At 45.7% G+C, this 26,254-nt stretch overlaps 1 protein-coding gene across 10 annotated transcripts in view; it reads right to left on the reverse strand.

Moving 5' to 3' along the window:
• The window catches only part of GALNT13 (polypeptide N-acetylgalactosaminyltransferase 13), a 126,211-nt gene that overhangs the window by 48,109 nt on the left and 51,848 nt on the right, over positions 1–26,254 (reverse strand). For all 10 annotated transcript variants that reach the window (XM_083840535.1, XM_083840536.1, XM_083840528.1 and 7 more), the window contains 4 exons: positions 16,555–16,721; positions 15,351–15,558; positions 14,206–14,376; positions 6,332–6,449 (listed from right to left, as the gene is read on the reverse strand). In XM_083840535.1, the coding sequence (XP_083696661.1) occupies positions 6,332–6,449; positions 14,206–14,376; positions 15,351–15,558; positions 16,555–16,721 (664 nt within the window). The remainder of the gene's footprint in view (positions 1–6,331; positions 6,450–14,205; positions 14,377–15,350; positions 15,559–16,554; positions 16,722–26,254) is intronic.

Genomic DNA, 26,254 nt, shown 5'->3' on the forward strand with positions numbered 1-26,254 from the left:
CGGTGAATACCAAAACTGTCCCTAACACTTTGATATCGAGGAGCTACTTGTGGACACCACCTCAGGTCAGGTATCCAATTCCTGCCAGGAGTGTTTTACTGACCACAGATATTCTGGTACAAGACTGATGTACTGCATTTAAATTAAAAGAAAAAAAAAAGTTATAATTCTAATTTTCACACTAAACTATTCATAAACTGGTTACTGTCACGTCATCATTTTTAAGACGCCTTCCTCCTTGTATGAGTCTGAAAATTTAAACAGCCTTAAAAATACACCACCAAGGTTCTCTCCTCCCTCGGAAATTTCCAGCTCATGAGCTCTTGCCTCACAACTGCCGTCTCCATCACTGCATCCTCGCTGCAGGACCTCTCCTCTTGTACCCAGTTCACAATCTCCATCTTCTCCTGACTCGGGAGATAATTTCCAGAGTACCCCTTGTTGAAATGTGTCAGAGAAGAGAGGAGATGCCACATTGCCTTGGTCTGGAAACCAAGCTGTCAAACCCACAGCATTTTGTAATTTAGCTTCTGTAAATCCATGCCAGACTAATCTGTTTTCTACTTATCTTTTGGCTTACAAATATTAATTCCTTCAAAATTTGTGGTAAGACACTGCACACTATGGAATTAAACCTATGGCTCATATTTGCCCACATAATTTATCCCTTTTTAAATATAGGCGTTAATTATTTAAAACTACCTTTGTTTTCATAGACCTTTGAAAGTCATTCCCATTATTGCACAAAATGAGCGCATTAAGGTCCATCAGATTGCTTTTTGTACAGACTGCTGTCAGGAGTTTTTTTCCCTTCCATCATGTTTGAACACCAAGGTAAAGTCATTTCCCACAAATCTCAGCACCCATCAATCAAAAATGTTTAAGGCTACTAAGAATAATTTGTATGCAAATAAAAATAACACCGAGGCTTTACTCCAAATATTAAAACAAGTAGAAAAAAAATAATCCTGTGGCTTAGCTTAGGTGTTTGTTTATTTTTGGGTGGCTGGAGTACTTACTACCTACGTACAACCACAAATGAACCACCACGCATGCAGAGTCATCCTTCACGGGTGCACCTCGGCAGCACACTTACAGCAGCTCTGGGACCAGCTTCCCCTCGCTGCCCCGTCCCTCGGGGCCAGCAGAGCGGGGGCCGGCCAGGTGCTGGCCCAGCTGCTGCAGCAGCAAACCTGCACGGCGCCGGCTGCTGCGCTACCGCTCACCGCCTCCCTCCGGGGAGCGGGGCTTCCTTGCAACTTCCTTCCACGCCAAAGCACGTAAAACCAACTCCCCAGGAGATATACTGCTTTTTGAGGTTGGGATTAAAATAAAACTAAAAAATTTCAGGCTGAAGAGATTGTAAGTATTTGTTTTTGCTGTTCCTATGTTAATGATTTTATTTACTTCATATTAGGAAATAAATATTTACTTACATCAGGGGGATTTTTTGGATTCATTTCTGAATGTGCGCTTATTGACGATGGTATTAGATTAAACCTATCTTGTATATTCATAGATCGAGGCTATGGTAAAAATCCCCAGTGATTTCTGCAGTCAGAAAGTAAGTTAACACTTGAGCACAGTTACATTAAATCAGTTAAACTTGTTGGCTGCTATGCAGTGAGGCATAAGTAATAGGACAAAAACCTGAAAACTCCGATACCCATCTACAAGATCACCATAATGAAGTTAACCGAATTAGTGTACCTTGAATATTTTCCCCTACACAAACACAAGAATCATGACATACGTAAAAATTAATGTGGACCAAAAAGGGGGGGAAATGCTGTATATTTTAGACTTATGTATACAACTATATCGAGTACAATATATGAGCAAACCAGGCTCTTAAAATCAGTGAGCACAGTCCAGCACCTAAGGAATACTGAAAACCACAGAGCTGTACTTTCCATCTGTCTGCCAGGCAATTAGGGATTTATATACCCCAAATTCCACTCAGCCACACAGAAAATGATTTTCAATGTCACAGCGTACTTTTGAAGATAAAATAATCTCACATTCATGCAACCTCTCCAGCCTCGCGGATGCTGCATCCCATCGTGCCCGTAATCATACAGCGCAGGTCTCCCCGTCGCCCAAATCAGCGACCGTGCTAAGAGCGCTTACTTCGACATGTTTAGCTGCTCTGTTACACCTGTAATTTTGCAATTGAAAGTAAGGGCCTCCCGCACCGTCGGGCTGGAAATTTCTTATCAGTAGTGCTTTGTGCTCTGTGGAAAAGCCTCCTCACCGGCACCCAGCCTCACAGATGTACCTCGGGAGAGCAGCGACCTCCAACGCGCGGCTGCCGCTGCTGGCTCGAGCAGCCTCTAAGCACGGGGCGCTGTGCTAAGTGCCAGGTGGATCACGCACCCCTGAGCCTTCAGCATTTACTGTGCAAAGTCCTACAGCAGCCGAACCAGAAAAGCAGAAAGAAAGAAAGCAGACCTTTCAGAGACCAAGCACGACACATCGGTCCATCACGCCTCTTAGGAAATGCACACGGACACGTCTGCATAGCCTGCTGCACTTCTGACATCCACCAGCAAACAAAGGGAAGCAGCACCTTAGTCTTGGTAGCATGTGCATTTGCTTCTTCTAGCCTTGTTTTGTCCTATTTGGATTTTTTTTCTAAAGAATTAATAATTTATTTTTTTCCTCTGATGGACAGATCATTTTCAATAGCCTGTCTGAAGTTATAAAAGCTCCTTTCTGGCTATAAAGTTTTCAGGGCGTTTTCTGATCTGGAAAAATAATGCAGAATTTAAGAGAAGATTGAAAATGTTCGAAGAATTCTATAAGTAATATATATATATACATACATATATATATATAAAATCTTTAAGAATAAATGATGCTTTCATTAGTGTAATAAAGTTCCGCTCCCCGGCTATAAGAGATTCCTGCCAGGATTTTTTTTTTTTCAAATTGCCGTTATTAAAAGACATCCTCCAGAAGGAATCGTTAAAGACCGCTCAGCAGTGAGCAGCAGCACAGCTAATAGATGAAACATCGATTTGCCCAGGAGTGAGGAAACTGTATACAGCAGTGCACGTTACCTCGATATCTCACAGGAATCGGGCGGCTGCCCCAGGACAGACAGACGGACAGACATCCGTCACCTGCCATTACCCCTGCGCTGCCCGTTCAGGCGACAGGGAGAGGAGGAAATCCCTGGGGAAGCCAGGTCTGGCCAGGACTCGGCACCCACGTGCCCCCAGCAATAAGGGGGGCAGGACCCAAGTAATTCTGCCAATCCCTCTCATAATCCCGTCGGGGATAATCCCACCGCCTCCGCTAATTGCCCAGGGAACAGCTGCAGACGTTAGCGTGGGGTGGCACGGGCAGTTTGTAACGTGCTGATTTTCAGGACAGGACTTTGGGGGCTTGTTTGCTGCACACCCAACTGAGAGCAAACCCAACGGCTCTCCCCGTGTTACAACGCCCCGCGTAACAAGACCTGGAGCTGTCCCTGGGGCTGACTCCTACCGCAGCGACCTTCTCGAACCAGGGGCAGTTTCAGCGTGCCCCTGGCTTCACAGAGACGTGCGGGAAGCTCCGTGGTAACTGCAGCTTCGCAGGGCGGCTGCTGCAGGAACCTCAGCAGCCTCTCTTTGTTTCTCATTTTCTGCAGGTGCTTTACATCAGGCACATTTTTAAATTCCGAGGCCTTGGTACCTTATTGATCAAGCTGTACTTGTTGCACTTGACTGCGGGGTTGGTTTTCTTTAAAGACAAAGGCTCTAAATGCTAGGAAACAGCACAGCACGGCCATCTTCCACTTCCAGGGCAATCCCTGCACTGCAAACATGTCACTTCATTTCCATTTGTGACACCGTGCCCTCTTATTAATCCAATGTATGCTTTCCTAGCCGGTAATGTTTCTCGAAGTTGAAGAGGGAAAATGTGAGGGCACAGCACAACGTTTTCCAGCAGGATGCCCAAGGAGCTGCTCGGAGGAGCCCGAAGGAGCGAGGGAAAGCTGCTGGCCACGAGGGCAGCTTGCAGCAGCAACGCCGTCCGCTGAGAGCGTTGCTTCACTGCTCTTGGTCTGCTCACAGAGTTTGGACTGACATTTCTAATTTAAAGCCGAAATTCAGCTCTCATGACAGCGCTCCCACAGAATTTATATAACTTAGGCCAATCACCGGCTTGCTCACAGAAGCATTGAATAGCTTTCAAATCCGAACTGAAACAGACCTCAAGCAATGATTATTAACGGAAAAAAAAAAAAATCCAAGTACCAATTACAGGAAAACCCAGGCAGCAGAACTGCAAGCCACACCAAAGGCGGCCCCCAGCACAGCCACTGCAGCTACCCGTGCCCTGCCGCTGCCGGGAGCCCCGCAGCATTGGGGTTAGGGTCCCCAGGGTGGCCGTGCCCTTCCCGGCTACGTGGGGCCAGCTGCGGCCAGCGCTCCTCACCAGCTCCATCCTCCGCACCCGGCCCCACTCCCTCGGCCCCCAGCAGGAACGCAGCCTCCGGCAGCGCCGCAGGGAAGTAGGAGACAGAAGAGCTCCGTGGAACCGCCAGACCTCTCAGGAAAGGTTTTCAGAGTACGTTAGCATTATTCGGCGAGGGGGTGCATTAGGAATGTCCTATCTAGGGCACGTCTCCAGCACAGGCTGGAAGCCGAATACATGCTCACACGCTGCTCTCAGCAGATCATCAAATGCTTTCCGCCAAGAAGAATCTGTTATGCCAGGGAGTGGGAAAAGACCACGGAATTGTAAATTATTCTTTTTTGTTGCATTTACAGGGCCTGGCTGAAAAATGATCGGTGTTCGTATCTTTGTTAACAAAACCAGGCACTGCCGGACGGAGCACACAAAGAATCAGTTTCCATATTATCCATTACGCACTCTGACCAAAAATCATCTCGTCTGTCTCTTTGTATTAGAGTCAGTGTTTCAGGGATTACCCTTTTTACAATGAAAACCCAGTGTTCTTCCAAAAAAAACAGTTGAATGTTTAGGCTAATGAGAACGGGACCCTTCCAAAGTGAAGGCCCAAAACTGTTTCTGTAAAATACTTTCTGGAAGCGGTAACAAAGACAAGCAACAGCAAATTGCTTCAGGATTCACCCGGTCAGGCTTTTACATGCATCAGCATTTCTGATTTTTAAAATTTCAGCACATGAGGTGAACTTCACTTCACAGAAACCATTCGCTGATACTAAGTGAAAAGTGAACAGTACTAACATGCAGATTTAACACAGGAGAGGCACATACTTAATGCTTTAAAGCAGTGCTATTCACTCTCTGCTTCATGGATCACTTCTAACGACACGAGAAACAAGTCTACTATCCTACAGGCTTAAATTAAAAATATGCTCCTATACAGAGGCCCACATACATCCAAGGAGCATTTTTAGTAGCCTACATACCAACAAATGTTGATTTGAGACATTAACACTCAGAAGAAGTCTCTCTACCTTTCTATTTTACTGGAAAGTGAACCATGTATAGTTAATAAAAAATGGCCTGAAAATGATTTCAAATTCTCAGTTGACCTCCTCTAGAAATACGTGCTTGACAAAACTCTTCAAAGTTGTCTCTGTCAATAGAAAACATTCCACCAACCCCTGGCTGAAGACAAAAGAGGAAAAAAATAAAAAGGAAAGAATATATCCATGCTGTTCTATGGGTTTTGGATAGGTATAACAGGTTTTATTTTGCATACTTACTTAAAATGCAAAAATTGTGATACATCAGAGATGTTAAGAGTCATTTTCAACATCCTTTCTAAAAATGATTTACTGAAGACTCAGTTTTCCAATTTTCATTTATGCCTTGAGGACAATTGCTAAATGCATTTCATTCAATGAGATTTTCATCTTGTCACGGACAACATACCTATCCCTGGTAGAAATACAGTCGCTTCTCTGCACGATGTGAAATTTTTCTGTGTGCTTGGATCCCACACAGAATAAAAATCCCAGCCAGAAATTGCAAGTTCATGACAGCATACACTTTCAAAAACTTCTGTTAAAACATGTATTTTTTTAAAAACTATACACATTTATACTTTGTTTATGTCAGTTAGCATTCGCACCATCTCACAGAAAGCCTTGCTTCTTTCATACAGAAAGATATTACTAACATATTTATCATCTCAGAAGTGTAGAGTAGAAGTTTCCAAATAGTAATAAAACGTTTCATGCAGTAAAAAGGACCAAATGCTATGAGGCATCCCCAAACATCTTCAGAATTAAAATTAACCCATGACTTGCATGACAGCTAAAACACAATCACCCTATCTGCAGCGTAGCAACTGTTACAGCAAAACCGTGTTTGTCGACAGAAAATGAAGGAAAACGGCAATTACCCTAAAAGACATTTCAAGATTCTCGCCACCCCAGATATCCATTCCTGCATCGTAAGTTCCTATCTCTTCAAAGTAGTTTCTGTCAATAGAAAATAGGCCACCAGCCATAGTAGGGGTCCTAGTTGAAAACAAACAGAAAAAAAAAAAAGAGGAAAAAGAAAAGAAAAAATACCTTTTGAAAGACACTGTGGAATTTATCACGTGACACTACAGCACACATCTCCCCAGACATTTTGACTGTAAATATATGCTATGCACAGACATAAGAGCCCCCCCGGTGCCAGCGAGAGCGCTGCCCGAGCGGCCGGGCTGCCCCCGCGCAGCCCCGCACCGCCGCCGCGTCCTGCCAGAGCCTTGCAATGGTAAAGTGGATGGAATTGTGGCCTGCTGCACCCAGAACAGCAGTGTAAATCCAATCGGAAATGCTTAGCGCAGAGAGTTTAATGCCTCAGCTTTGCCTTAGAGGGAGACTAAATGTGCATAAAATTACCAGGCATAATCTCTCTTAACAGGATTATAAATCCTTACAACAGGCAAATCCAGTCAGAGTGCAACTTCTCTTCGTGTAAAGATGTCCTACTTCCCTGTAAATATCTGCTCTACGTGTTTGGGGGCTTTTTTTAGCGCTCAGTGCCCACGCTGGAGGAAGACTGCTTCTTGGAGCCTGCCGGAGCACAGTCCCGCGCCCCTGCCCCGGCCTGGACTCCAGCCTGGCCCCCAGCCTGTGCCAGCAGACCCCAGCACCCCGGGGGAGGCCAAAGGGCTGCTCCCGGCCCGGGCTGGGAGCCACAACCCTGCCACCGCAGCTGCCCACTGCTGAGGGAGGCCTAAGGCTGCCCCAGCACCTACGGGTACGCATGCACGTACACGTGCCGGTAGCTGCGGCCTGCAGCCATTAACAAAGGGCTCGGTCACAGAAACACACTCATTTACTCCATGATCTTGTTTAGTGAATTGCTTGTGCATTCTGCTAGGAATAGTTGTTATTCAGTGGTCAGATTAGCACAGACCTCTGTCCCCTGGACCTGTGCAGGGGAAGCGTGAGCAGCACTTCTGCCCTAAAGCACAGCTTCCACCGGAGTTCATGTGTTTGGGGACTGCCTTACGCAAACGCCATCCCAGGATTTTTCCAAAAAACGTCAGCACCAACAAGAATTGGTTGTGTGCACTTCCAGAAAATTCAGTAAAATTGGAAACCAGCCTGCAGTCAGGAGCAGAGGCAGGGGCAGAGCGGGGCGAGCTGGCACCCTGCAGGCACCCCGACACTGCCCAGCAGGCCGCGTGCTGCAGGGCCATGGGGCACAGCCGGGCCGCGAGCAGCTCCTGCTCACCCCCAGACCTCGGTCAGGGCAATGTGTCTGCTGAGCAATTACCTTCCAGCTGCCTATCGCTACTGCCATTAAAAAAAAAAAAAAAGCACAGTTTAACAGTGAAATAACACCGGGTTTACCCACACTTTGTTTCTATTTTTCTCTCAGCACCCACAGCTCGGTTAATTAGCCGGCTGGCATTGGGATGCAGCTGAACCTTCACAGGCTTCAAAGCCGCTTCACTGCCCTCACCTTGCATCAGTGAGATGGCAAATGCCACTGGTGTGGCACGAGTAAATCCATCCCCACTGCTCTGGGACTGAAACCCACAGCCTGTGCCCCCTGCCCTTCCTCTTCCCTCCTTCAGTTCCTTCCCTGGAGGAAGGCGGTTTGCTTGAATACCGTCAAATTTTCCATTCTTGCAAAGATTCGATGTAAATGATTTTTGAATGATGCAATTGAGTTGTACATCAAGATCAGGATTCTTCTGAAATGCCATAGGCAAAAGTTTATGAAAAATAAAGCAGTGTTTCCCAAACTACTTGCTAACTGAAATTGAAAGTGCTGAATTTCAGACTGTAAAAATGTAAGTAACTCTGTACCGATATGTGCCACAGATTCTTAAATAACTGAAATGTAGCAGGCAGGACTACTCTCTGCTATGTAAATTTAATGTTGCATAAACAGATCTGCAGAGCTCTCACTGTAAAAACAGCTGAAACAGTAATTTTAGCAAAAGGCAGGGTTTCTACATTTTTTTCTCAGCTTTTTGCTTATTAGCTATATTTTGCCTACTTGGAGTCATACTAGCAACTACAGTAATATGTTATGATTAATGCTAATCATCATTCAAACCCACTTCTCATTTCATTTTGGAGATACGGTCTGCTTTTAATTTCTGTAACTGTTAGCAGCAAGCAGGATTCCCATTCCTGTACCTACATCTCTAACTTCACAGAAAGACAGCAGTGCAGCAGAAGGGGGTTTTAACAACCCTGGTTTTGCAGCATCCCAAAGATCCCCCAAAAGCCAGCCCCTCGCTCTGTCCCAGGACAGCCCGGAGCAGCCCTGGTGGGACTCCAGACCCTGCTGCAGCCGGGGGAGCTGGGCTCAGCCCCCCATGGGGCTGCGAGTTGCCCACAGCCACCCGACATCACCTCCCTAAGCCCTGAGCCCCGTACATAGGCTCAGCGTGGTCCAAAGTCACGTCTGTACATGTGCATCTGTACGGCGGTCAGCGGCTCGACCGCTGCTCAGCGAAGCCGTCAGGTGCAGGAACGCTCCTCAAGCAATGGTGGGCAAGGCCCTTGCTTCCTGCTGATCAGTTCAGCATTAGTCCTAACTAAACGAAGGGCAGGTATGGAAATACCCACAGAAACGTGCTGTGAGAAACATTCTGTGGTTTGATACTACACTGCGGATGTAAGACGAGATGTTTGTAAATCGACCACGGCACAGACTGTTTTCTAGTGCCCCTGGGAAAATTACAGAAGGAGCAATGAGTTCACTTAATGACAAAACGTACAAATATTGGCCAAGGATTTTTCAGTGGAAAAAGAGGAAGGTAATAATGCAAGTTTTAACAAGACCACTGGATTTCGCTGGCACTCTCCACGACCATTTACCACAGCAAGGGAGATGAGCCACACCTGAGACCTGACCGCATTGCCCAAGACTCCGTTTCAGTAATTCTCAGACCTAACCACACCCACCTGAGCACCCGCAGGAAGCACCTTTACTGCACGGCTGTCTAGGGCCAAAAAGCCCTATCTAGAGCTAAACCCAAGGACTGTTCCCCAGGCAGCGAGCAGGGCGCTGTGCTGGAGCCAGGCTCGGGGCCAGGGCCATCGCGGAGCTGCCGGGGGCAGAGCTCCGGCTGCCAGCTCCCCCTGTGCACGGGGCAGCCACCCAGGTCCTGCTCCCAGATAGCCCTCTGGGAACAGAAGCCAGCTTTGCACTTAAATAACACATTTTGAAAAGGCCTAACCATTTACAAAGTGTGCAAAGCCGGAGGTTAATCCCGTGACAATCGCTGGAAGCAACTGCATTTACTTTGCATGGCAACAAGATCAAATCCTTGAGGTGCTTTAAAACAGCAGGGAACAGAATTCACTATTCAAACCAAAGGGCCTGGGTGTGTATCCGCCCACAGACGTGAGCCCTGAGGGGTGCTGTACCATCAGAGTATGAAGCACACCTCGCAGCACTGCCTGGAAGCCCCCCAAGCTCTCCATCTCAGGTAACGTTTGCTCTCAAAGCCAAAGATCGCACTTGATTTCTGCAATGCGCCTCACAGAATGAACTATTTGTCTTCAACAGCTCTGTCTCTATGAACAAGTTTTTCTTCAGGTATTTCTTCCAAATATTTCCACTTCCTACTCTCACTTTATGGTTTTGGTCCTAGCAAAGATACTTCACCATCTGAAAGCTCCCCGATATTCCTTCTTTTGCTTCTGGTCATTATACATGTAAAAAATTGTAATTACATTAAAAAAAGAAAAAAGGATGGAAATCCCATTACCTAACGACCACTGACTCCTACCCGTCTTCCATCCTGGCTGGGGGCACTGAGCGGGCTCCGCACTGTCAGTGTTGCCGCCCCTCACCTACCACTTGCAAACGGGAGCATCTGCAACCTGCAAACGCTTCTGATACCTTCACAAAAACTGTGATTCTTTGGGGAAAGGTTACCCGCTTTGACTGCTCTGGGAAAGGTTACGCTGTCATGGTGTTAGCTGACCTGACAGAACGCTAGCTAAAGGAAGAAGAACACGAAAGCAAGAAAAAGGATGTTAAGTGAGTGCTTAAGAATCAAAAGAAGAAAATAAGGGGGGAAAAGTGCTATGGGCTCACGTGTAAAGCCCAGCAGCTGCAACAGCGTACGTGCTTGTACCTACACCAGAACCCGTTTTGTCCACGGCAAAGCTTTGCTAATTAGTATGGGAGGCACCTACGCATTCCCACCATTCTGTTTGCTGAAAGTATGACAAACAGCCTAACTTTTCTAATGGATTCCAGTAAGAAAGTTCTTCTACAGCTGTACCGCATGACAATTAGCTGTAGGGTTTTAACATCAGAGTCACTGAATTAATTAACCTTTTCCCATCAATTCCAGAGATTCCAGCAAGGGCGGATGTTGCAGTTGACTCAAATACCTAACTTACGTCTTTAACTGTTTCTTAATTCCATAAGCAAACAAGCAAGCTGTGTTTCACACCCACTAACTAGAAAGAACCTGGTACCTTCTGAGAACACCGCATGGTCTGTGTTCAACTTGGCATTGGGATTAATGGTCACAGGGTACAGGATGGCTGAGCTCTGTTCATGCCAACTAGCGATCTCTTAGCAGCAAGCTATTCTGGTCTTTGTCATAAAAATGTATATACAATAATAAACGTTACACCCAAACAATGAATCCTATATAAAATAATTCAAAGAGCCACAGAGGGGGTGGGGTTGGAAGGGACCTCAAAGCCCACCCGGAGCCACCCCTACCATGGGCAGGGACTTCCCCCAGCCCAGGCTGCCCAAATCCCACCTCAGGGCAGCCTGGGCCACGGCCTCACTGCCCTCATAGTTTGAAAACGCATGCGCTGTGATATTAAATCTAAAAGAAATGTTAGGAATTTATCAATGTTATTACAAAAGGTAAAAATTTGAGTAATTTTTCCAACTACATGGCTTTTTTAGTGTAACAAAAAGCAGAATTTGAGTGCAATGATTATATTATGCATATGCACAAACAAACATGTAAGTCAACAATTTTTATGTATTCTATGCTTTTTCCATTGACTACAAATTAAAAATATGAATGCATACATATTTAATATATGTAAGACTAAAATAATGTTACAGAATGGTGAAAGCAACATAAAACAAACAAAAAAATGAAGTCATCAATTTGTTTCTAAATTTTTGGTGTGGGTTACGCTTTTCTGTCTTTTCAGCCTCCCAATTCTTGAATAGTCAGGTAGCAGTGGTTGCCAAAAACGTTCTGAACTTAGCTGAAATATTATACCTTTTCTCCTGGGATGCTGAATTTGCTATTGTGTTTGACACCTTGAGACTGATTTACTGCTACAATCTCTTGGACCGCTTTTGATAAGCATTTGCAGATACCAGCTAGCACTGAAAGCAGCTGATGCCCTCCTGAATGTTATTTCCTAGATGAAGTCTGTTTCACCTCCGCCCAGTTTCCACCAGCTGCCGGTGTTTCCAGATGAAATCTCACATACCAGTTTTGACTCGGAAGGATGAACTCAGAAGGTTTGGGGATGGCAAGGGTTTTGTGGGGGACTAAATTTTGTACCATAACAGAGATGCTCGGATGATCTGTTTGCGTTCCCAGTCTCCCTGGTCAAGTAAAAGGGATGCATGGCAGCTTGTCTCCGTCAAGGCTTTGCCTTCACTTCTCATTTCCTGCATCCGTAAGATGCTGGAGCAGGGCAGCTGCAGCTGCTTCTCGGGTTCCCCTCCCACCAGGTAAAATGGGAGATGACATGGGCAGTAGGGAGCATCTCGTGCCAATACAGAAGAGAGCAAAATTTCTCCCCTAGGTGGCCAGAAAGGGCATCTGTGTCTAAAAGCTAACATTTTGTGTCTCAGCCAGCACAATTACACATCCCTGCAGCTATCGCTTCACTCTGAAATACTTGTCAAAGGGATAATTATGGAACACGTTGCTCTTGTCATTAACTTCTGGCTCCTTCACCCCCACTCTGCTCACTAACACCCATCCTTACCAGGAGAAGTCCCAAAACGCACAAGCAATCACCAGCTACAAGCTGGCAAGGAAAAAATGAAAAGCTGCTTTTTCTGTTTGCTTGTTTTAATAACTTTAAAAGTCAATTACATGTATGGTTCTGGATTAACTTTAAGTACTCCTTTATTTCAAAATAAGGAAATATGAACTTGGATTTGCATTTCTTTCAACCCCCCCTACATCTGTGAATGGATCCGACACGGCAGAGACAGGAGAACTAGCGCAAGGCGAAGGATGCGAGAGGAGCAGCAGCCAGCGAGGCGTGAGGCTGCGCAGCTCATTAGGATAATGAACTCTACGAATTTTAACGCACACCTCAGCTTTAACGGAATAGCTTCTGGAACAGCTGACTGAAATAGTTGACTTCACAGCTGGCTGATAAAATTTTAGATCACGAGAAGAACAGTTCTTTTGACTCAAAAAATACTTCCATCACCCTTCTGCTAACAACAGGGTCCACTTCTGCTCCCTGGGGCGCTGCTTGCGTTTAAGGGCACTCCACAGATTCGAGCACAGCTCTGCTCCCTGCCCACCGCGCGTTTCCCAAGGGTTTTACACTTAAAGAAGGCACTGACAAGCACGCATTTGGGAAACCGGGCACAACTGGCCCAGAGAGGGTGAGAAACCCAGACCACAACCCAGTGGCAGATGCCCTGCTGAGACCTTCCCTCGGCACAGGGCTGACCCGGGTCCTGGGCTGACCCACCGGTACCCAGGAGGAAGGGACGGGCGATGTGGGAGCCAGGGAAGGGCTGAGGTACCCAGGGAGCTGCCCAGAGCAGCCCACACCGGGAGCAGACACAACCCCAAAGCCTCCTGCGGCTTCCTCCCTTCCGCCTGTGCACGAGCATCTACTGCCTCCTCTGAGTACCAGCTTCAGCGGTGAGGCACGGCTTTCCTCTTTAACTCGGTAAAGAAGAGGAAAAAAAGATGGTTCCTCAGGTGGCTTCATGAGAAAGAAATCTAAAAAATGCAGCGCTTCCCTGACTCCAGCCTTTGAAGGACATAAAATGACAGATTTTGGCCATCTGCAGCATAAGTAGTTCTGAAAAGCTTTTCTTCGCCCACCCACTGCCTTACCTGGAATTTTTTTTTGTAAAGCTTTGCTGTGAACTGCTGTCCCCTGAGTTGGCTCTCTCTTTATCTGCCTGTTGCCCACAGCTGGGGGTATGCAGGACTGAAATTCTTTCCACTTCATCATGTCTCTTAGACAGGTTTGAAACCATTACATCCACTTTTAAGAGCTTTTTTTTTTTTTTTTTTAATTTTTCTTTTAGTTTTCATGAAGACCACAGAAGCTATTAGAGCTGAGCAAATAACCCATGGCAAGTAATTTATTGAATTTGTTTGGTTTCAACTTCACTTAAAATTTTTCTCGAGGTTTTGCTACTGACCTTGGTTTGAGCAATTAAATGGAGGAGGTTAGGAAGGATCAGAGGAATTCTGGACATATTCTTAGATCTTTAAATTATGAAAACAGTAATAACTGTAAACATAAGTTCAACAAGGCTATTGGCAGAAAACAAACACATGGGGAACTTCAATACTTATATAGCAGGTATTAGTTTGAATTACTAAATGTTCAAAAGAAAATATAATGAGTTTTCTCAGCTCTGATAACCACCTTACAGCATTAAGAATAAGTCAGATTTTGGTGTTTTCTGCCCAGAACGGTGTGCTGCAACTATCTGACATGTATTCTCTGATACTGCAGCAAAATCTTAAGTATTAAGTGTTATTATCTGCATGAACAATCTAGAGTAGAGTCAAACACCATAGTATGCTCGGTTCACTCTCCTTACCTCACAGGCAAGGTCCTGTCTCCTTTCCTCCTGTCCATCTCTCTCTGGGGAACTGGATACCAGCGGAAGTTGAGTTTCCAGTTAAACCCTCCGTAAGTCATGTCTGACCCAGCCATGTATTCAAATGTGTCATCGCTGATCACATCGATGATTGGGCAGACAACAGTTTTCCTGTAAGGAGAAAAAAAAAAAAGGCTTCTTTAAAAACAAACTCTTTTTTCTGAATATCCCATGGTTTTATTTTGAGGCTCCTGTGCACAAAAGCCAATTTACCACGGTTCCAGCTTCTCTTCCACAAATGAGGTTGTGCAAACATCACTATTTCTGTGGTCAGCAGCTGTTTGGAGATGTTGATTCCTGCTGCGCTCCCAAGAGGTGAAAGCTGCCCGCTCCTAACCCTGCCCGGGGCCTCCTGCTTGTCAGCCAAATCCTCTCCGCATGGCAGGGGTGACTGCAGCACACTTCACCCCTGCAGCACGAACCATTCGGTGCTGGCAAAGTCTCCTCCTCACTTCTTACGTGTGACAGTTCCCCCTGCATACCTCTCCTCTTTTCTAACACTGGCAGTGGTGAGACAAACACAAGACTATTTCTGCTTGGGGCTGCAGGACTCGAGCAGGGCTGCTTTTACCATACCGATGCGCCCATGCTTCATGGAGCAGACGCAATACGCCTTTGGTAGATGAGAACAAAGCCCATCTCCTGCGTCTGCAGGCATGCACGTGCAGGAAAAAGAAAAAGCATGCAAATTTCAGAGTATGGGAGGTCACAGGGACAAGAAGTAGCACCTGGTGAAAAGGGAGAAAGATGGGCCAGGGCACTTGGAGCTCAGAAAGTAAATGGTCTGAGTCACTGTCACTGCTGGCATTGCTACCCTTACTGTCAGCAACAGAAATCTGCTCTAAGAATCAAAAGCTTATATATTTAGAATTAGATTTAGATATAAATAGTATAGAATACTATATCTTCCTCTTAAATCTTTTAAAATCTTCTTTTTCAGATCACTGCATTTTTTTCATTTTTACTTTGTTTTTATTATAATTATTTTATTTTTTTTAGCTGCATAGCGATCAAGGAATGGCCTGGAGCCCCAGCTGAGGCTGGAGGCACGTTCCCTGCACCCGACCACGCGAGAGCCACCTCACCTGTCCTCCTTTATCCTGGCCAGCAGCGGCTCGAGCCAGCCCAGGGTGCACTCGCAGTGCGCGTCCAGGAAGGTTATCACCTGCCCTGTGGAGGCCGCCGCCCCCCGCAGCCGCGCGCGGATCAGTCCTGACCTCTGCTCCATCCGAATGATTTTTATGGAGACTTCCAGCTTTTTCACATAATTCTCTAATGAGGCCTTCAAAAATTCTGCCAAAGATGGTTGAAAAAATAAAAGACAAAAAACACTATTTAGCTGGCTTCAGCAACTACTGAGGACTCCAAACCTACCTGCAGTGTCTGTGTTGTGCTCAGCCGTCCAAGGGCTGCCATGCATGAACAATGGCATAACACGGGAAATGCATTTGGACACATTTATAGTTTTTCTGAAGACCAAGAGCAGAGCTATAGAGGTTCACACTGCAACTTGGTTCAACTCAGCCATGGAAAACAGTCTGCGCAGACACACATAATTACCCCAGCACCTCATGGAACTTCACAGAAAAAAAGATTTTTAAGTAAGTCACAATCAGTTTCCTAGAAATAAGTCAACAATCAATACTGAGTATAAAATGATTACACTTTTGCTATGGCTAAAAACAAACACGGCTATTTTTGAAGAATTTCACCATTTGAACCCCCTAGAACTCCTGAATTTGCTGCTTTAGAAAAATTACTTGGTCTTGCACAAGGTGAAGATGTTTATGGTTCCATCCACTCCATTTACAGAATACCATTCCATTTCCAGATAAAATCGGTTTCACATTTCACAGTTTTATTTCTAAACACTGATTTAAAAATAACGTTACATTAAATTAAAAGGGCCAACACCAAAAGAATTGAGCCACAAATACCAGTTTATCAATAGAGCAGTAGAAGGAAATTGGCTCAGTCTGGACATTCAGTAAAACCTGAAACACAGCGCAGGGCTCCCGAGAGACAGCGAGAGAGAGACAAAAAGAGAGAGAGATGGAGAAGGATCCTGCTGTTCGCAGCAACGTGAAATGAGAAACCATAGTGCAAAACAGCACTAATGAAATTCTGGATAGGAGCACCACACATAGCCTTACAGCCTGATAACCAACCTTCGTCTCTGTTACTACTTGAAATTGTATTTTAGCTCTTGCCTATTGATGCAATGGTGCAGCATCCTCAAACGGCGCTACAAGGACACGTGAAGTGCAAATCCTCGGTGCAAACACCCACCTCTCTCGCTGGCATCATCGACCAGGATGATTTCAGCAAGCAGGTGATGAGGCGAGCGATTTATAACGCTGTACACGGTCCGAAGCAAAGTGCTCCAGGCTTCGTTGTGGAACACGATGACTACGCTTGTGTTCGGGAGCTCATCAGGGTAGACTTTTGTCTTGCACCTGCCAACACATACAGAAAAAACAGATAGAAAGGGGGAAGTTAATCTTTAAGTAAATCCTAAGGAACTCTACCAACAGGAGAGTCTCCAGGAAAAGGGGCTTTAAGCCTGTTGAACAGGATATATTGCAAACCAGCTATCGATCTCTTCATGCTCCCAAGGGAGAAGACCAAGAGGCAGAGGAACTTGTAAATTCTGTTTTCTTGCTAAGAATGCATGGCAGAAACCCCCAAAGGTGGGGTACCACTGCACTCACTGCCCACGGAGACACAGGGCTCCTCGCTCCCATGTGTTTCTGTGCCCAGAAATCGGCATCTGGAGCCACAGCCTGAGCGCTTCTGGCACCTCAAATGCAAAAAATTGGCTGCACACAAGACAAGGTGCAATTAACATACAACATATCAAGCAGTTAACAGTTAGGCTAAATAAGTCTTTTCTTGTGACAAATCCCAAATCCTGTGATCTCAGATGCACATGCCTCCGAGACCTTCCCATTTTCAGTGGCTTCTCTTAAAGAAGAAGAAGATTACTATTTTCCAGAACACTCTGGATGCCCATTCAGTGCAAGAACAAGCAGCGAATATCTCACCTATTTTCTGAAACTGCAGAAATCAAGGCAAAGTGAACAACAGGCACCAAACACAGCTGATTTTACAAACGCACATTACAGCTATTTGCTTCCTACAAAAGTCAATCCAGAAATCTGTGTATTCTCTACAGATCTGACACATTTCAAAAATACAAGCATACCTACAACCATCTGTCAACACAGGTCAAATCTATTTAAACACACTCGGTATGGACTGTTAACCACGGTGACTTAAAAGAGTTTCCACTTTTTTTTTTTTTTTTTTTGATATTTCATTATTTTAGGATCTTCTAGCTCTGACCATTATATTATTTCCGTGCTCCTAATGCAGGAAAGCACTTCCAGCACAGACAGATAAGCATGTATTTCCTTTTTTCAGCAGAGGCATACACACACTAGTGAATTAACCTGTACATAATGTAAGAATAAACTATATGTGGATTTTAGTGCATATTCTTTATAATACAGCATATTCAAAGCTTTACCAAAGAATTCTAAATTAGTGAATTATTTACTAGCATTTACATACTCTGCATTCTCTGTGACATAAACACAATATATCACTTATAGTTATCTATGTTATCTGAAAAATCAACCAGTCCAGCAAATGCAGTACTTCTTTAGGAGAAGCCTCCTTAGTACATCAAACTTCTGTATGAAGAAGCCATGAGACAAATGGCTAAGGTCCCTAAAGAGAAGTCAGCTTGTCCATGCAGTTTCTTTCATAAACATCATCTACCATAACAAAACTCTCTTTAAGCTTTTCTTCTGCCTCATTGTCATCTAAAAAAAAAAATGCAAAAAATACTGTGCTAACAGTAGCTATCCATATATATATAAGCACATACATATGTGCACACACGTACGTAACAGTCTTGACATCCTTTGATGAGGACCGCTGAAGTTTGCTTGTACTCATCTCACCTTTGCAACTTCAGCCATCCAGTTAATTATGTGTCTAGACATCAGCTATGATTTAGATTCAAAGTTCATTTTTAAAAAGTTTGTAACTCATTAACCTCCACGTCCACAGAGGTGCCTAAGAGTGCAAGCTTAGCAGAACAATGTGTCCAAACCCAGACGTTTCGAATTTATTTATTTCCAAGGCACACTGAAAGGGTCTATACAAAGCTGGCATAATTCTGCTAGGCCCATATTTCACAACAATCATTTTAATTACATTTAAAACAGATACAATTCTGGAAATTGGAAGAGAGACGTTACATAAGATTATGTTTAAAAATGTTCAGAGATATGCACCAGCAGTGAAATGACAAGAATAGAAGGAACAGATATTTCCTTGTTTGCAGCTTAACGCTAATTTGGTCGTACAAGCGGAATATTAAGGAACAGAATGCTTGTCATCAGTTAGTGTTTGCCAAGATCTCCAGAATTTTAGCTATTGTTCTCGTTATTCTCCAAGGTACGTGAGGGTACCCAGAGAAGCTAAGGGCTAGGTGAGTTTAGGACATTTCTCAAGAGGTCGCGTGTCCTGCGTTTTGCAGCAGACCCATCTAAATGATAACAAATCTTGCCATGAATGCCTGGGAGCAGCATCCTTACTGCACGTCCTTCTTCAGAGCTTCCACAGTGACCACGTGAGGTAATGCTCCGTGAAGGCAGGAATCCCTCTCCTCCTGTCACTACAGAGGGCTCTCTGCACGCCCCTCCTTAGTCGCTCAGACAATTACACGGTGGGATTATCCTCCCTGGAGGAGGATTATTCCATTTCCAGACGAGTTCATTCTGGCGGCATGCTATGTATAGTTTCTCAGCTACATCAAGTGATGAACTGGGATTTGTTGATATCTGGTCTGCTCATCAGAGACTAAATTAAACCCATACACTTAGTTTAATTTGGGTCATTTGGTTTCAGTAGAAAATGTAAATGCCGGTACTTTGTCTGCATTATAGCATAAAATCCATATTTCATTAGATGTTATTGCAGCACTTAACCTGCCCAGAGGAACCTTTAGCCCAGCCTGGACGGCACGGTGGGCCCCGCGCTGACCTCCACCCACAACACGCAGCAAGCCCAGGACTCGTGACAACAGAGGCACTGCGGGAGGAGCAGCTCTGCAGCTAGTTTAACTTCCTCCTGCTTTCTGGGAGCTTCTGGAGGGCTGCTGGGGTAAAGCAGAGGCCAGGGGCGAGGCACCGCCCAGGCAGTAACGCTGCGAGCAAAGGTAAATTTGGGGATGTTTGTGCTTTAGCTACCAGAAAGGGTTTTGTACACATTTCTGGGCTCTCTCCAAACCTTTGAGCACCACAAATTTTGACAGCCTAAGTTATTTAGGCAATCTGATGATTCCAGCCACTTTGGCTCCAAGAAAAACACAAAGTACCACGGCGTAGCAATACGTTACACTCACCTTAAAGACCTGAGCATTGCAGGGCAGAAGTTCAAGGCATTTTCCACGTTTTATTTCTTACAGAACGTTGCTTCCTCCTTTCCTCAGAAAGAAGGTTTTTACCACAGCAGGACAGTGCCTTAAGGACCAAACTTGAAAAAAGCAGCTGCTCTGGAGCCGTAAACTGCACAGCTACAAATCCACAGTGCTTGTTAACTGACGCGTGCACGTTAACACGGCCACCTCCTGTGCCGGTCACTGGGAGGACCTCAGTCCACAACCACCAGTCCCACAGTGAGCATTTACTGCCTGAATGAAACACAAACCCCGTTAGCGTGTTGAGCTGCGGGTTATGTACTGAACCCCAGAGAGCTGCCCGTCACCTCCCGCTGAGGAGGCGCCGCGCTGCAGGCCCCGCTCACCTACCTCAGCACCGGCACCGCTCACGGCGAGCCTGGCCTGTCAGCTCGGCACTGAAGGACACGTGGAGGGGAAGTAAGGTGGCAGGCAGAAGAGGCAGGTGGAAGCTGAAATACCGACTGGCACGAGGCCGAGACGGGTCTGAACAAGAAGCTTACACTTCTAACAATCTGCCTTTGCTCTCCAGTGGAAGCAGGACATCAGTTAGTTTCCACTAACTCACTCAAGGCAATTTTCATGAGCGCTGGATCCACCTCAAAGATTAACACATGAATGCCAGTGATATGACAACCATGCAGCACGTGTATAATCCCTATTCCTGCTCTTCACTGCCACTCACAAGCTGCACAAAGGACAGCCAGCACAACCGCCCCACCACCACCAACCTGCACCCAGCAGCCTCACTACATCCCAGAGCACCTACGCCGCTATCAGCTTGGATATTTTGGTGCGGCACATCCCATGAGAAGGGCGGCGTGCCAGGCTTGGGCTCTGCCGTGTGCCGTGCCCTTCCCCAGGACGCTTTGGCCACCACCAGGCCCCGTCCCACCCCTGCAGCACACCTCTACCGGTGTTCCAGCGAGCAGACACCCGCTGAACACCCCGCTCCCATGAAGGTGTCTGTAAGCGCAGGGAAGATAAAAACCTTTCACTTCCCGTTACCGAAATAATTACAGTGACTCACACTGCATTTTTTCTACTTCAAAAATACACCGCGCACTGAAGAAGTGATAAATAAGTCATCTGCTCCTCACACAGCTATCAAACACAAGGACTCCTGCTTTGCCACCCCTCCGTTATTTACAATGCATGCTGATTGTTCAACATACACCAACACTGGAAACACTTTCCCAGAAACATTGTTTTTTCTCATGCAGTCATCAGATGTTACTTTATGAATACACATGAAGTAAATACAGCTGTTTAAACGCGAGAAAAACACATTTTTCAAGATCAATAACACGGAAACAGAGTGAGACTCTATTTACCATCTTTCCCGTTGGCAAATTACGTGCACATGAAGGGCTGCGCTGCGATTTTCTCTCTTGCAGAATTGTACTGAGGCTCTCAGGAAGCAACTCAAGACAGAAAGTCATGCAGAAAAGCAAAATACTTGGAGGAAAAAAATGAGAATATAACTATTATATACCACTTATTATGTAGTATTTTTGATGTGATGCATTGGGGAACAAAGAACTATGTTAAATATATGTAGTTTACACGGTTCTTGGGATTTTCATGATTATTTAGTCATTACCTTCTGGTGCTTTGCACCAGTGAAAATGCAAAACATGAAAATGCAAAGGAAAGGCTTGTCATGCTGAACACTGGCACGATCCCTCTTACTGAAGCAGACTTGGCGTGCTGTGCCGAGCCAGCCCGGCCCTGCCGACCAGCCTGCTGCAGGACCGCGGCCACCGCAACGCCACCAGCACCAGCGCACACGGCCTCTCCGGGAGCACGGCAGCAGGATGCGCCCTCGCGGCTCCGTCCCCATCTGCGGCGGGGCAGGGCAGCTGCCTCACACGGCTCAGGGACAGGCTTGGAAAAACAGAAACACGAGGCAGCCCGGGAATCAGCGACATGGAGGGGTTATCAGCCCGATACAGCATGGGGATCCCGGATTGCAGGCGCAGACAGACCGAGCATCCAGCAGCAGTGCATGCCGCAGGCTGAGGTAATAGGAAGAGAAGAGGGATGAGTGCACCACTTCCCAGCGCTGAACTAGTAAACCCTCGGCTTGCCACACAGTGCATCCTCCGTCCATTTTAAATTCAGATTTATGTTCTGATTAATACTACATGCGCAACTGTGGCAACGTATTCATTCAGGTATCCAACACATGTTTATTTATATGACCACGTACGGACACCTATGCATACATAAACATACACACATAGGCAGATCTGAAGAGGACTTGAACCGTGCCTATGACCCCTTTAACCCTCAGCTGTGACCTGCCTGCCACGTGCTCACAGAGGTTCAGCAAGGCAAGCGGACAAGGCAGAGGTCTCCTGACACCCCTCGGACAGCGCTGCCACACGCACCTCTTCCTCTTGCAGCTCCCCACAGCCACCACCTCAGTGCAGCCCATTTCCCAAGCACGGATGTCTCCCTGCAGCTAATGCAACCACGAGCCGTCGTTTCATCCAGGGCAGCCATCACTCCTCGTACCTACACTGTCACATACAACACAAGGTCATAGCTCAAAAACCCAGAGCAGTATCAGGACACGAGAAAAACTCACTCCTAATTTCACAGTAATGCACCTTAAGACCCATAACAAAGGATGGCATAACCAGAAGTGATGAATTTCCCATTATGCAGCAAGATCATCTGCAGCACTGCCTGTTAAAAATGACAACACTGGAGTTTATTTAACTGCCAAAGCATCAGAAGTTATATGGCAAATTAAATCAATAAACTCATCTCTGTATGGAATGGTTACCTTCCAGTAAACTTAACACTCTGCAGTATTATTATTACTATTGTCTTAGTGTCATGTCCAGGTATGTCATTTTTCCAAGAACGATCAAAAATTACTTTACACAAAACGAAAGAATTCACCTTTAAATAGGTTATCACGTTCCCAAAGTGGTTTTCCTTCTAGGATGAATCAATATTGAATTAATATTTAAATAAAGGACAAAGAAGAAAACAGAAAGAAACATCATTAATTTTTAACACATACTAGAACAAACTCCAAGTATTTAAATGTGTTCTTATTTGGAAAGAAGTATCTCACATGCCAATTCTGGGGAAAGCACTTACCACTTCCCAACTGAGCTCAGGGAAACTCAGATATGTATTTATAGGTGACTTAAACACAGCTCTTTTATCGTGCTGCTGCCAGTCACCGTTGGGAGGCAGGCAGTGCAGGGGGAGCAGCACCGCTCGGTGCTGCCTTTGGGGCAGCGGACGTTGGGCGACCTGAGCCGGGCGGATCACCGGCGCTGGCCTCTCCGGCTCACACGGCTGTTGTCGCTCTCAGGATTTCACAGGCTGTCCAGAGTTGCGGATGCCCCTTCCCTGGAAGTGTTCAAGGCCAGGCTGGATGGGATTTGGGCAGCCAGGAGGTGTCCCTGCCCATGGCACGGGGTTGGAATTAGATGGGCTGTAAGGTCTTTCCGACCCAAACCCTTCTGTGATTTGATGAAATCAAGCCAGCGTGCAAGGTCTCAGTGCTGCTGAGAGGCATGCACCATTGCTCCGCAAAGCTGGCGGCCAGCCTTGTTCCTTTACCTCCCTCTAGAACCAAAACCAGCTGCCATCATCGCCTCACAAGACGTCAAACCATATTAATGGGTATTGATTATACGCCAGGCACTTTATGACGCTTTATTCTATGTTTATAGCACATAACGAAAGTTGTTTGTGCTCTGCTGTATCTGGCTTTCAAGAGCACACGCATATTGCATTATTCCAGGTGGGTAGCGCTGGTATCCACAGAAATATTGATAGGTAATTGAATTCAAAGTAATTTCATCTTGAACAGGCTTTAAAAATGTAAGGAATGGTACACTTCAGCTCAAAAATATTCCCACAAACCAACAGCTTATTCCATGGCCAGCAATAAGAGAGAGAGCCACTTCTGGTTTCCCTCCCCGGAAAAGGACAACCAAAAAAACATCTCCCTTTGGCAAAAAAAAACACCGCGAACCTGACGTGAAGCTGAGCTGCTGGTGTGACACAGCCTTCAGAGCGGCCGCACGTGCCTGTGAAGAGCTGCATTTCGGGAATGCTCCCAGGTCGCAAACCTTCCCTTCAGCGCCAGTAACTGCACCGTGTTCAGGTCACCGCAGCTTGGGGTTTTGGTTTTGTTTTCTAAAAATTGCACTTTGGAGTATAAGTTAAGCACTCACAGTAAGCAATAATTTATTTCTGAGTAAGCGGTAACTTTTGTACTAGAGAATCCTGCGGCCTAAATACAGCTTTCTCATATACAGCGTGTATAAGATCTGTTAGTTAAGGAAATTCAAACCGCTCTGATGAAATACGTGGTACAATATTATGAACAGAAGAAAAGACTGAGCGCTTGAATTCCCTGCCAGAATAGGAGAATTATTTTCAGCTCGATTTGTCATTTCTCCCCCCTGCCATGCCCCACGTAAGTGCTAACTCGGCGGGAGCTGCAGAAGAGCCCATTTCTGATTGCCGTGCAGAGAACTACCACTCCGCCAGGAAAAACATCGCATTATCATGTATTAGATTCTGCTGCAATGTTTCAATACACACAGGTTTAAACTCTACTTTAATAAACTCACTTAAATTGCAGCAGCTCCTATTTTAAACTGAAATTTATGCAAATAAAAGGTAAATAGAAACTAACTGAAAAGGAATTTATTTCACTTGGAAGAAAGAAGAACTGTGCCGGAACCGCATCTACATTGCCTTACTGAATGTTATTGTATCAAAATACTCCAAAGCTAATCGATTTTGATATCCAGCAGATGAAAGATGTGAAAATCTCATGAAAATTGTTCTCCAGTATGTCATTGCAGAGTACAAACAGGTTTGCACTTTGCAGGAGCGAAGACCCTCCAATCACACCTTCAGCTACCTCTGTTCATCAGGCTTTGGGTATAGCCTGAACATCAAATAGTCCCTGGGGGTTTTCAACCCCAAACTCTGCTTCGATATTTTAAAAGTTACTTCAGAATTCATTTACTAAATGCTCAAAGTTCTTTTTACGTTTGAGGAAGACCATGTTAATACAACACAGCATTATTATATTATTATAATTATATTCTAAGCAAACAGCATTGCATAGAGGATGCTATTTCAGAGGACTTTACTACAGGCCCCTTCTTTCTTTCTCTACTTTTTCCACTTAAGAAAAAAATCTAAGATCTGCCGTTCCTAAGTCTTTCAACTGTCAGCTGAAGGGATTTTTACATTATCCTTAAATGGAAGTATCAATACCCCCACAAATTTGAAAATGATAGCAATTACATGTGGCTTGCAGCTCAATTCAGGACAAGTCTGTAATGGAAGTTACAATTGATCAGATAAGGCTTTCTGGGATGGCTTTTCATCATTAATTTTGTTCCATTTCCATTGCCATTTTTTATTATATCATTGCTGAATCCTCTTTGAAATTCACCAGGCTAACCTTCCCCTACTTTTTAACGTATTTCCCAAAATATTTGAGCAAGTATTAACTTTGGGTCCCAAAACCTCTTACTCGTACCTGCAGTATAGAAAATAAGACGCCAGGAAACATTTCCACAGACCGCTTTTCTGTCGCGATCTGCCGGGCAGAGAGGGTGGCACCCTGACCTTCAGGCTCTGCAGCAGTCTCTAGAGCAGGATCTGGAGCTGCCAGCTGAGGGGGAAGTTCTGCTGGCATCACGTGAAGACGAGAGCAGTGGCACACCTCGGTGCCAGCCGCTTGGCTCTTCACCCCGCGTTTCCGATAAGGCACGCCTCGATGCCGTGCTTTGCAAGGCACGAAACCGCTGTGCTGGATTCACAGCAGTTGGCTGCTTCTCTCATCCTACAGCAGCCCTTTCCATGGGCTGAGCCCACACGACACTTCTCTTTTATGGACATAACCCACAATCCTGGCGGTCTGCACCCTCTGCTTTACACCGTGGAGCGACCACAGGTGACAAGAAGTCCCCCCCAGGGGTGGCTCGCCGAGGCAGCACATCAGGCGTACCGCTGCTCCTGCACCCTGCGCTGCCAGGGACCCGCCGGAGCACAGCCCGAGTCAAGCGCTGCAGAACTGGAAGCCCAGAAAAAAGCTGTCAGTTTCCCTTACAGCCAGTTTTTGTTTCGGCGAAGCCAGAATGCTGCGATGTGCACACCTGCGGTGCCGAAGCCCCCTCCATACATGCTGATAAAAGCTGAACCAGGGATCCTCAATGCTTTCACTGTCCACGTTCAGTGCTCAACTGCCTGCAGAAACACACGTAAACTGATGATCCGGTTGTAGAAGCATCTATCACCCTGCATGGCTGAGATGGCATTTGCTTGTCCCATTCCCTGACCTCTTCAAGAAAAAAAAAAGAAAAAAAAACAAGCATAACCATGCGTTTTAACCACTAAGGGCTCTTATTTTAGTAAAGAAACTATGATTGGCTGGTTTCTTGCTGCGGAATATAATTTTGCAGGCTATTCTCACTTCTCAGTTGAGCCTCGAGACTCATCCCCACGTTTCCCTAGCAGGTA

This window comes from Anser anser, assembly GCF_964211835.1.
Source record: "Anser anser genome assembly, chromosome: 6".
In the NCBI taxonomy this organism is placed as follows: Eukaryota; Metazoa; Chordata; class Aves; order Anseriformes; family Anatidae; genus Anser; species Anser anser.